Source organism: Haematobia irritans, chromosome 5, assembly GCF_050003625.1.
Source record: "Haematobia irritans isolate KBUSLIRL chromosome 5, ASM5000362v1, whole genome shotgun sequence".
Classification (NCBI taxonomy): Eukaryota; Metazoa; Arthropoda; class Insecta; order Diptera; family Muscidae; genus Haematobia; species Haematobia irritans.
In genome coordinates this window covers 154,479,100-154,492,573 of record NC_134401.1, presented here as the reverse complement: position 1 = coordinate 154,492,573, position 13,474 = coordinate 154,479,100, and the positions used below count along the sequence as shown (strand labels likewise).

Here is a 13,474-nt window from a genome sequence, read left to right as displayed (position 1 = left end):
AAAATTTTCTATAGAAATAAAATTTTACAAAATTTTCTATAGAAATAAAATTTTGACAAAATTTTCTATAGAAATAAAATTGTGACAACATTTTCTATAGAAATAAAATTATTCGAAAGAAATGTTTTGACAAAATTTTCTATAGAAATAAAATTTTGATCAACTTGTTTGTAGAAATAAAATTTTGACAAAATTTTTTATAGAAATAAAATTTAGACAAAATTTTTTATAGAAATAAAATTTTGACAAAATTTTTTATAGAAATAAAATTTTGACAAAATTTTTTATAGAAATAAAATTTTGACAAAATTTTTTATAGAAATAAAATTTTGACAAAATTTTCTATAGAAATAAATTTTTGACGAAATTTTGACAAAATTTTTTATAGAAATAAAATTTAGACAAAATTTTTTTACAGAAATAAAATTTAGACAAAATTTTCTGTAGAAACAAATTTTTGGCGAAATTTTCTATACAAATAAAATGTTGACTAAATTTTCTATACAAATAAAATTTTGACAAAATGAAATAAAATTTGGACAAAATTTTCTATAGAAATAAAATTTTAATAACATTTTCTATAAATTCAATATAAAGCATTTCTTTCGAATAAAACAACATTTTTGTATATAGTAACCACAAAATAACTTCAAATTTTGGTTGATAATTTTTGGCACGAGTGGCACCGGGATACTAATGTTGTAGATGTAAAATGAGGTACAGTTCCTATGTATATGAAATCTCTAGCAAAAACTTGCAATTTTTCTATCTACCAACTGCTATCTACGAACTGCTTCTACTCAAGATTTTGCATTTGCACTGGCCCTCCTAGAAACGATCATGTGCTTAAATATATTTTTGCATAAATGTTGGATATTTACCTTTTGCATTATTAAATTATTTATCAATTTCTGTATCTCTTTACAAAAAAACAAAAATCCCTGAATATTTTCTGTTATAAATTAAAACGAATTATCCTAAGGCTGGACATTATAAGCACAAAGAGGATATTCCATTCCAATGTGTACAAAAAAATATTTTTTTTAAATGGCCATTAACAGATGATGGAAAATTCTTATGAAAAAACTATTGTGCATATATTTTTTTAGGTTTAAATTAAAAGCTTTAAATATGTATGGTAGTACTCTTTAATTTCACATGTGTTTAATGACTTAAGTGAATATATATCAGTAAATAATTTTAACATTCGACTTTTTTATTAGTTCATAGAGTATGGGATAAATTAATGCTTTCAAACTCAATTGGCAAAATTTTATCCTTTGGCTTTCAATTGCATGGACATAATGCCTCCATTTATAATTGAAAGGAGTTTTCATTAATTAACAACTCATTAATTGGTTATATTAACACGGTCAGGTAATTTTATACAAACGATAATACCGATTTTTTTTGACTGCAATTGGTCAATGCAAATACGCACTGAACTTGAGCAATTATTGAAAGGATTTAATTTTATATTCCAATAGGTATTGATGAATACATTTTATTTCCATGGGAAAAGGTCACACTATATTCTATTGAAAAGTTCTATTATGGTTTAGAAAACGTGGGAAATGATGCAGAAAACTAGAATTAGTACAAAATTAATTTATCCAAAGATTGAATAAATAAATAAACTACTATAGAAAATTTGTTGGATTTTTTTAAATGTAATAATTCAAATTTCCATAGAAATCATTGCATTTTCATTGAAATTTTCATAATATGCAAATACTGTAGAAAACTTGATTTTTTTAAATATTTTATAATAATTTTAGTAAACTTAAATTTGTTCGATTTTTGAAAATTTGAATAGGTATAAAAATATTTAATAATATCTTTAGAATCCATTACAATAAATTAAAATGTTTAGGAATCTTTAAAAAATTTAATAATTCAATTTTTTTGTATAGCCCATTCACAAAGGCTCAAAATCTTTTAAATGTAGGTTTGAAATCCCGTTGTTATTGTACAATTGACAGTTGAAATCTAGTTAAAGGGGATTTTGGAAGTGCCACGTGAATGACGTTTAATTATTGGAAAACCTTAGGTTAGGTTAGGTTAGGTTGGGTTAGGTGGCAGCCCGATGTATCAGGTTCACTTAAACTATTCAGTCCATTGTGATACCACATTGGTGAACTTCTCTCTTATCACTGAGTGCTGCCCGATTCCATGTAAAGCTCAATGACAAGGGACATCCTTTTTATAGCCGGGTCCGAACGGCGTTCCACATTGCAGTGAAACCACTTAGAGAAGTTTTGAAACCCTCAGAAATGTCACCAGCATTACGAACGCACGACCTTGTGTATGCAAGGCCCATAAAGTATATATATTCTGGGTCGCGGAGAAATTCTGAGTCGATCTAAGCATGTCCGTCCGTCCGTCCGTATGTTGAAATCACGCTAACTTCCGAACGAAACAAGCTATCGACTTGAAACTTGGCACAAGTAGTTGTTATTATTGTAGTTCGGATGGTATTGCAAATGGGCCATATTGGTCCACTTTTACGTATAGCCCCCATATAAACGGACCCCCAAATTTGGCTTGCGGAGCCTCAAAGAGAAGCAAATTTCATCCGATCCGGCTGAAATTTGGCACGTGGTGTTGGTATAAGGTCTCTATGGTTGGTATATCTGGCTGAAATTTGGTCCATGGTGTTGGTATATTGTCTCTAACAAGCATGCAAAAATTGGTTCACATCGGTCCATAATTATCTATAGCCCCCATATAAACCGATCCCCAGATTTGGCTTGCGGAGTCTCAAAGAGAAGCAACTTTCACCCGATTCGGCTGAAATTTGGCACATGGTGTGGGTGTATGGTCTCTAACAACCATGCAAAAATTGGTCCACATTGGTCCATAATTATATATAGCCCCCATATAAACCGATCCCCAGATTTGGCTTGTGGAGCTCCAAAGAGAAGCAAATTTTATCCGATCCGCCTGAAATTTGGTACATGGTATTGGTATATTGTCTCTGACAACCCCGCAAAAATTGGTCCACATCAGTTCATAATTTTATATAACCCCCATATAAGCCGTTCTCCAAATTTGACCTCCGGAGCCTCTTGGAGGAGCAAAATTCATCCGATCCGGCTTAAATTTGGTACATGGTGTGGGTATATGGTCTCTAACAACCATGCAAAAATTGGTCCATATCGGTCCATAATTATATATAGCCCCCATATAAACCGATCCCAAAATTTGGCTTGCGGAGCCGCAAAGAATTGGTCCATATCGGTCCATAATTATATATAGCCCCCATATAAACCGTACTCCAGATTTGACCTCCGGAGTCTCTTGGAGGAGCAAAATTCATCCGATCTGGTTCAAATTTGGTACATGGTGGTGGTATATGTTCTCTAACAACCATGCAAAAATTGGTCGACATCGGTCTATAGTTAGGTTAGGTTGAAGTGGCAGCCAGATTAAGTTTCAGACTTACTTAGACTATTCAGTCCATTGTTATATATAGGCCATCCCTAATCACACAAAAATTGGTCCATATCGATTCATAATCATGGTTGCCACTCGAGCCAAAAATAATCTACAAAATTTTATTTCTATAGACAATTTTGTCAAAATTTTATTTCTATAGAAAATTTTGTCAACATTTTATTTCTATAGAAAATTTTGATAATTTTTTTTTTTTTATAGAAAATTTTGTTAAAATTTAATTTCTATAGAAAATTTAGTCAAAATTTTATTTCTAGAGTAAATTTTGTCAAAATTTTATTTCTGTAGAAAATTTTGTAAAAATTGTATTGCTATACAAAATTTTGTCAACATTTTATTTCTATAGAAAATTTTGTCAAACTGACTTATATACGTATTTAATCGGTCATTTTTAATATATACCACGTATGGACTTACTTACAATTTATTTAGAAGACAGTGTTAGGAAGTATTAAGATACCTTTGCCATCGGCAAGTATTACCGCAACCCAAGTAATTCAATTGTGGATGAAAGTCTTTAGTAGAAGTTTCTACACAATCCATAGTGGAGGGTACATAAGCTTCGGCCTGGCCGAACTTACGGCCGTATATACTTGTTTATGAATTAAAATACTTAGTGAAAATTCTCATAAGTTAAAAATTATAGATACACAATTAATAAAATTATCTATACACAAGAAATAAAATTGTGACAAAATTTTGTATAGAAATAAAATTTTAACCAAATTTTTTATAAAAATAAAATTTCGACAAAATTTTCAATAGAAATAAAAGTTTGAGAAATTTTTCTTTAGAAATGAAATTTTGACAAAATTTTCTATAGAAATAAAATTTGACAAAATTTTCTATGGAAATACAATTTCGACAAAATTTTCTACAGAAATAAAATTTTGACAAAATTTTTTATAGAAATACAATTTCGACAAAATTTCCTACAGAAATAAAATTTTGACAAAATTTTCTATAGAAATAAAATTTTGACAAAATTTTCTATAGAAATAAAATTTTGACAAAATTGTCTATAGAAATAAAATTTTGACAAAATTTTCTATAGAAATAAAATTTTTACAAAATTACTTTTTTTATGGTTCAATTAAAAATTTAATTGATGTTTGTCGCAAACCTCAATTAAAAATTTTTTTATTTGAGACTCACTTATTTATTGTATTGTTATTTATTTATTAATAATTGTTTGAATATTTCTTGTAATTTTATAGGAGTTTATACTTTCTTATGAATTTTTCTATTATAATTATAGCTGGATTTTTCTTTGAGGAACCAATAAAGAGAAACTACTTATTCCCCAACAAATTCAAATTAAATTCTTATTTCGATATATTTTTTATTTGATTAAAATGTTAAAATTAATTGTATCAATTTTTTTTAATTCATCATTAGTTCAATCAGTTTTTTTAATTGGAAATATATGGATGATAGTTTCTTCTTTAAAAGCACTTCCAGAAGATGCACCTCCAATGATGTTCTTTACTTTAACTAGCCAGGAAGTTCTTTTAATTCAATTTTTTATAACTTGGTTTTTTTATACTTTTAAAGGGTAATTTTAACTTTTTTTGTTTCAAATAGGTTAAAAGGTGAGTAAGAATTCATAAAATGGTAGAAATTATTTAAATTTTGTCGAAAAAAATGCTAAATCCAAACTGAAAAAATTGTGCATTTTTGAAAATATTTGAGGTCAAACATTTCCGACAAGCGTTAAAATCCATTAAAAATTTTAAAAAATTATAAAAATTATTTATTTGACAAAATATCACAGAATTTTTTAATTTACATCCAAAACATTGAATTTGGATCACACCTAAAGAAGTGATGCAAATTCAGTGCAACGGCTGTAGAAATGGAGAACTTCCGTCCTATGACAAGCCCATGTTAAATTCATCGCTTCTGTGTCAATTTTGCACCACTTCCGGATCCAAAAAGAACATTTTCATTACTTTTTTGGCGACGCTTTTTTTGCTGGGTGCTTATAAGAAACTTTTTTCAAATATACAATACTTGCATACACTCAAAAAAAGTGAACTCTATATTTCACTAAAGACGATGTAATTCTATTTTAGTTCATGGATTTATTACGTTTTAAGAAAGTTTCCATGACTTTAATAATTTTTTGCGTACGTTAGTTAAATTAACTAAAACAGAGGAAAAAATTATACACCAACGGAGCATAAAGATTAAATAAATTCTTGTCTCCCCCAAAATAGTTCAGAATTTCTTAAAAGTTGTAAATGTTACCAATGATGAGTCCACCATCGTATGGTACTAAAGGCATTTTTGCAATTTTGAACTCCAAATATTTTCTTCAAACTTGGAAATTTTCTTTAACCGGTGAAATAAATGAATTATGTCGAATAATGTTTTTTGAATTTGTCGAAAATTATTTACTTATTTTTGTGAAATCGGCGTGTCAACTGCGTTTCTAATACAGTTTAGTTAAAATTTTCTACAATTAGTTAATTTTTAAAAAAAATTTAACTAAAATTTTCTTTCCTGGTGTGTTCACTGCTTTTAAAGTGTATAAGAGAAACCCCCATATAAGAAACAAATGGTGTTATTTCTGACTTTCTTATATCTGTTTTCTGCTGAATTCATATAATTTTGGAAATTATGAATTTAGTCCATTTAACATAGACATTTTGAACTTATTATAATTTTTTTTTTAATTTCTATTAAAAAAAATATTTTTTTTAAATTTTAAGGACATTTTAAAAAAATTTTCGTTGCAATTTTGAATTTTAGCATATATAGCAAAATTTGAATTTTTTCCACTTACATTTACAATTTGAATGTTACTACACTCTTTCAATATATGACAAATTATTTAATGAATTAAACTGAATTCACTTGTTGGCTTAAAAGAAACTCTTAAAACGAATACAAACCTGTGGTGCAGCAATTGCCGCATGCAATAGACAGCTGAGGATTATGAAATTTCTCATTTTATTGATTGATTGGCTCTCTGAGTCGATACACAAAAATTCTTTACACGACGCGGAAATTAACTTTCACAAGCAAAAAAAAAAAATCGGGAGATTACCAAAAAATTAATTCAAATTTTAACCGCTATGTTCTACTTCAGTCAACTATGCGGTACAGGGTGGTCGATGAAACTGAATTGAGCTCGTGTGTTACCTATCGATATTAAATTAAAAATTAATAATAAATGCTAATGTTTCTCTTATACATTAGAGAAAAGAATTCTACAAAAAAAAAAAAATATTCCATATGCCAAACACGTTTAAAAGCTGCCAGAAAGCCGGCTATATTCTAAGGCGGGGAGGTAATGATTAATAAGTGAAATGAGTATTTTTATACCCTCCACCATAGGATGGGGGTATATTAACTTTGTCATTCCGTTTGTAACACATCGAAATATTGCTCTAAGACCCCACAAAGTATATATATTCTGGGTCGTGGTGAAATTCTGAGTCGATCTAAGCATGTCCGTCCGTCCGTCCGTCTGTCCGTCTGTCCGGCTGTCCGGCTGTCCGTCCGTCTGTGGAAATCACGCTAACTTCCGAACGAAACTAGCTATCGACTTGAAACTTGGCACAAGTAGTTGTTATTGATGTAGGTCGGATGGTATTGAAAATGGGCCATATCGGTCCACGTTTACGTATAGCCCCCATATAAACCGATCCCCAGATTTGACCTCCGGAGCCTCTTGGAGGGGCAAAATTCATCCGATCCGGTTGAAATTTGGTACCTGATGTTAGTATAGGGTCTCTAACAACCATGCAAAAATTGTTCCATATCGGTCCATAAATATATATAGCTCCCATATAAAAAGATCCCCAGATTTGACCTCCGGAGCCTCTTGGAGGGGCAAAATTCATCCGATCCGTTTGAAATGTGGTACCTGATGTTAGTATACGGTCTCTAACAAGCATGCAAAAATTGGTCCATATCAGTCCATAATTATATATAGCTCCCACATAAACCGATCCCCAGATTTGAACTCTGGAGCCTCTTGGATGAGCAAAATTCATCCGATCCAACTGAAATTTAGTACGTGGTGTTAGTATATGGTCTCTAACAACCATGCAAAAATTGGTCCATATCGGTCCATAATTATATATAGCTCCCATATAAACCGATCCCCAGATTTGACCTCCGGAGCCTCTTGGAGGAGCAAAAGTCATCCGATGCGGTTGAAATTTGGTACATTTCAATAGTATATGGCCTCTAACAGCCATGTAAATATTGTCAAATTTTATTACTATAGAAAGTTTTGTCAAAATTTCATTTCTATAGAAAGTTTTGTAAAAAGTTTATTTCTATAGCAATGTTTGTCAACATTTTATTTCCATAGAAAATTTTGTCAAAATTTTATTTCTATAGAAAATTTTGTAAAAAATTTATTTCTGTAGAAAATTTTTTCAACATTTTATTTTTATAGACAATTTTGTCAACATTTTATTTCTATAGAACATTTTGTCAAAATTTTATTGCTATAGAAAATTTTGTCAACATTTTACTTCCATAGAAAATTTTGTCAACATTTTATTTCTATAGAAAATTTTGTCAAGTTTTTATTTCTATAGAAAATTTTGTCAAAATTTTATTTCTATAGAACATTTTGTCAAACTGAATTATATACGTATTTAATCGGCCTTTTTTTTGTTTAATATATACCCCTTATGGACTAACTTACAATTTAGAAGACAGTGTTAAAAAGTTTTACGATACCTTGCCATCGGCAAGTGTTATCGCAACCCAAGTAATTCGATTGTGGATGACAGCCTTTAGTAGAAGTTCCTACGCAATCCATGGTGGAGGGTACATAAGATTCGGCCTGGCCGAACTTACGGCCGTATATACTTGTTTTATTTCGTTCTCCCTTGAATTAATTAAAAAATATTTTTTTTTATTATTTCAACGTTTTTGGCATAGTAAAAATTTGCAATTGCTATATTTTTCATATGCTATGAAATTGGGAAATATTTTTTTAATGGAATTATTTTTTTTTGTATTTTGCTAATTTGTTTTCATTGTAAACTGGTTTACAACTATGCAACACTTGCTTGGAAAATTTTTTGTTCAGGTTTTTATTTTTGTTTTTGTTGCTTCAATTGGCAGTTAACTTTTGTTATCCGTTCACTTCAGCCGTTTATCGTGGTAGTCCCGAGTAAACTGTTTTCAGTTTAGAATTTAGTATGAATCAAAATGGTAACGCTATTGCGTGAGATTTGTTGCAATGGCTAAATAAATATAAGCGGGGCTATCATTTAAGACCTGTCGCTTGCCTATTGGAGATTTGTATCTCATCAAGAAGCTTCCATTGCTTCTGTTTTTAGAGCTTACTAGAGAGAAGGAAGAGAATTTGTTATTTTATATGGTTCACTGCATTTGAGTGATCCGACATGTGAGGCAGTGTGTATGGGTGAGCGTGTGTATGTGAAGAGATTTGTGAGAGATTAAGTTTAAGAGAGATAATCAGAACAAAGTAGGCTCGTCTTGAGGTTTTTTTTATAGCTTTTTCAAGGAAATGAGATATAAACAAAGGAATATTATAATTATTTGGATCTTTTTTTCTTACAAATATTACATTTTATAGCGCTATAGCGTGAGATTTGTTGGAGTGGCTAAATGTAAGCGGGGCTGTCTTTCATTTAAGACCTGTCGCATGCCTATTGGAGATTTGTATTTCATCAAGCTTAATATAGAGAAGCAAGAAAATTTGCTACTATATGGTTCCCTGCATTTGAGGGATCCGACATGTGAGCCAGTGTGTATGGGTACGTGTGTGAAGAGATCTATGAGGATTAAGATTAAGAGAGATCATCAGAACAAAGTTGGCTAGTCTTGAGGGTTTTTTTATAGCTTTTTAGAGTAAATGAGACATAAAACAAGTATATACAGCACTAAGTTCGGCCGGGCCGAATCTTAAATACTCACCACCATGAACCAAATATTAGGGTTTCCTTTGAAATTTCAGGAGGGCTTGAGGACTTGAGGGCACTTCCCGAAGATAAATTTAAAGATTTCACTTATGAGGACTATATCAGATTCTGGATTTATAAGAACCATTTTTGTTTGAGTTTGAGAGGAATCATTAACATCTCTTGTAAGTGTGCAAGAAAATTATAAAATAACGCCTTGATTTGAAATCTTAAATCGGTAGAAGTAAAATCTGGAAATTTTACATTGAGTTTCAAGCAATATTCATGATCAGTGCGCCTTCTACACCCTCAAGAAGTGAAGTCGGTCTATATGGAGGCATTACCAAATGGATCGATAAAAACTTAATTCGATACACGTTTTTGTGAGCCTAAAATACCAGAATATTTACAATTTCAGGAAAATCAGATAAAAACTACGGTTTCTAGAAACCCAAGGAGTTAAATCGGGAGATCGTTCTTATGGTGGCTATACTAAAATATGGACCGATACTCACCGTTTTCGGCACACCTCTTTATGACCCGAAAATACGTCTAGATTTCCATTTTCAGGCAAATAGGATAAAAACTTCGTATTCTAGAAGCCCAAGAAGTAAAATCGGGAAATCGGTCAATATGGGGGCTATACCAAAATATGGACCGATACTCACCATTTTCGGCACACCTCTTTATGGTCCTAAAATACCTTTAGATTTCAAATTTCAGACAAATTGGATAAAAAATTCGATTTCTATAAGCCCAAGACCCCAAATCGGGAGGTCGTTTTATATGGGGACCATACCAAAACATGGACCGATACTCACAATTTTTGGCACACGTATTTGTGGTCCTACAATACCTCTAGATTTCATATTTCAGGTAAATTGAATAAAAACTGCGGTTTCTATAAGCCCAAGAAGTAAAATCGGGAGATCGGTCTATATGGGGGCTATACCAAAACATGGACCGATACTCACCATTTTTGGCACACCTCTTTATGGTCATAAAATACCTCTAGATTTCAAATTTCAGGCAAATTGGATAAAAACTTCGATTTCTATAAGCCCAAGACCCCAAATCGGAGGTCGGTTTATATGGGGACTATATCAAAACCTGAACCGATATAGCCCATCTTCGACCTTGACCTGCCTGCAGACAAAAGGCGAGTTTGTGCAAAATTTGAGCACGATTGCTTCATTATTGAAGACTGTAGCGTGATTACAACAGACAGACAGAATGACGGACAGACGGACATCGTTATATCGTCTTAGAATTTCTCCCTGATCAAGAATATATATACTTTATATAGTCGGAAATCGATATTTCGATGTGTTACAAACGGAATGATAAACTTATTATACCCTCGTCACCATTCTATGGTGGTGGGTATAAAAAGGAATTTTATAATTATTTTGATCTTTTTATACCCTCCACCATGGGATGGGGGGTATATTAACCTTGTCATTCCGTTTGTAACACATCGAAAAAATGCTCTAAGCCCCCATAAAGTATATATATTCTGGGTCGTGGTGAAATTCTGAGTCGATCTAAGCATGTCGAACGAAACAAGCTATCGACTTGAAACTTGGCACAAGTAGTTGTTATTCATGTAGATCGGATGGTATTGCAAATGGGCCATATCGGTCCACTTTTACGTATAGCGCCCATATAAACGGACTCCCATATTTGGCTTGCGTATCCTCTAAGAGAAGCAATTTCATCCGATCCGGGTGAAATTAGGTACATGGTGCTAGTATATGGTCTCTAACAACCATGCAAAAATTGGTTCACATCGGTCCATAATTATATATAGCCCTCATATAAACCGATCACCAGATTTGGCTTGAGGATCCTCTAAGAGAAGCAAATTTCATCCGATCCCTTTGAAATTTGGTACGTGGTGTTGGTATATAGTCTCTAACAACCATGCAAAAATTGGTCCACATCGGTCCATAATTATATATAGCCCTCATATAAATCAATCCCCAGATTTGGCTTGCAGAGCCACTAAGAGAAGCAAATTTCATCCGATCCGGCTGAAATTTTGTACATGATGTAAGTATATGGTCTTTAACAACTCTGCGAAAATTGGTCGACATCGGTCCACAATTATATATAGCCCCCATATAAACCGATCGCCAGATTTGGCTTGCGGAGCCCCTTGGAAGAGCAAATTTCATCCGATCCTGCTGAAATTTGGTACAAAGTGTTAGTACATGTTTTCTAACAACCATGCAAAAATCGGTCCACATCGGTCCATAATTATATGTAGCCCCCATATAAACCGATCCCCAGATTTGTCCTCCGGAGCCTCGTGGAAGAGCAAAATTCATCGGATTCGGTTGAAATTTGGTACGTGGTGTTAATATATGGCCTCAAATACCCATGCAAAAATTGGTCCACATCGGTCCATAATTATATATAGCCCCCCCCCCCCCATATAAACCCATTCCCAAATTTGACCTGCGGAGCCCCTTGGAAGAGCAAAATTCATCCGATTCGGTTGAAATTTGATACGTGATGTTAGTATATGGTCTCTAACAACCATGCAGGAATTTGTCCACATCGGTCCATAATTATATATAGCCCCATATAAACCCATTCCCAAATTTGACCTGCGGAGCCCCTTGGAAGAGCAAAATTCATCCGATTCGGTTGAAATTTGGCACGTGATGTTAGTATATGGTCTCTAACAACCATGCAGGAATTGGTCCATATCGGTCTATAATTATATATAGCCCCCATATAAACCAATCCCCAGATTTGACCTCCGCTGCCTTCTTGGTGAAGCCAAATTCATCCAATCTGAAATTTAGTATGTGGTGTTAGTATGTTATATGGTCTCTAACAACCATGCAGGTATTGGTCCATATCAGTCCATAATTGTTATATCCCGAGATTTGGTTTTGGAGCCTGTTGGAAGAGCAAATTTCATCCGAGTCAGTTGAAATTTGGTATATTGTGCTGGTATATGGCCGTTAACAACCATACCTAACTAGGTCCATATCGGTCTATTGTTATATATAACACTCAGATAAATCGATCCCTAATCACATAAGAAATGGTCCATATCGGTTAATAATTGTATATAGCCCCCATATAAAGCGACCGTTATATTTCACTTCTGGCTATCTAGACTTAGCTATATATACCTTTTTTGTCTAACATATACCACATATGGACTAACTTACAATTTAGAAGACGATGTTAAGATGTTTTAAGATACCTTACCATCGGTAAGTATTGCCACAACCTAAGTAATTCGATTGTGGATGACAGTCTTTCGTAGAAGTTTCTACGCAATCCATGGTGGAGGGTACATAAGATTCGGCCTGGCCGAACTTACGGCCATATATACTTGTTTTCATTACAAATCCCATATTAAAAATTATTTTTATACCCACCACCATAGAATGATTATGGGGGTATAATAAGTTTGATATTCCGTTTGTAACACATCGAAATACCGATTTCCAACTATATAAAGTTGATCAGGTAGAAATTCTAAGACCATATACTCATGTCCGTCTGTCTGTCTGTCTGTCTGTCTGTTGTATCATGCTACATCCTTCAATAATGGCGCTATCCTCCCGAAATTCGTTTTTTATGGGCAGGCAGGTCAAGTTCGAAGATGGGCTATATCGCCAGGATTTGATATAGCCCCCATAGTTTTTATCCGATTTTCCTCTAAATGGAAATCTGGAGGTATTTTAGGACAACAAATAGCCCCCGTATATACAGATATCCCGATTTGTATCTGATTTTCCTGTGAGAGGTTTATAAGGAGAAGATAATTTTTCCAACTATACTTTACAAAAGTTAGTCATAGGGGGAATCCCCCGTCTCCATTCACATATCAGACAATGAGATCATACTCTCCAAAATATCACTACTCGTGAGACATTTGATAGATTATCACATTAAAATGAACTATCAGATTTCCCAAATGTGGACAAGAGGTAGGCAATTTGGGTGTCCACTTCGGAGGGGTTTTGTCTGTAGTTTATAATCGGCCCTGGATGCTGAATTGATCGTTTATTTGAATAGAATATAATTTCTTCTAAGCTTTATAATGTTTCCCAAATTGAATTTAAAATCTTTCAAATTTTTCCACAATATTTTTA

The 13,474-nt window shown here is 32.6% G+C and overlaps 1 protein-coding gene across 2 annotated transcripts in view; it reads right to left on the bottom strand.

Moving 5' to 3' along the window:
• LOC142238395 (uncharacterized) overlaps nucleotides 1-8,650 on the bottom strand; it is an 83,620-nt gene extending 74,970 nt beyond the window's left edge. The window contains exons 1-2 of one of the 2 annotated variants that reach the window (XM_075310031.1): nucleotides 8,496-8,650; nucleotides 6,354-6,603 (exon numbers count right to left, since the gene is read on the bottom strand). In XM_075310031.1, the coding sequence (XP_075166146.1) occupies nucleotides 6,354-6,410 (57 nt within the window). In that variant the 5' untranslated portion in view covers nucleotides 6,411-6,603; nucleotides 8,496-8,650. The remainder of the gene's footprint in view (nucleotides 1-6,353; nucleotides 6,604-8,495) is intronic. The other variant, XM_075310032.1, reaches the window with a different exon arrangement.
• Between the last annotated feature and the right edge of the window lie 4,824 nt (nucleotides 8,651-13,474).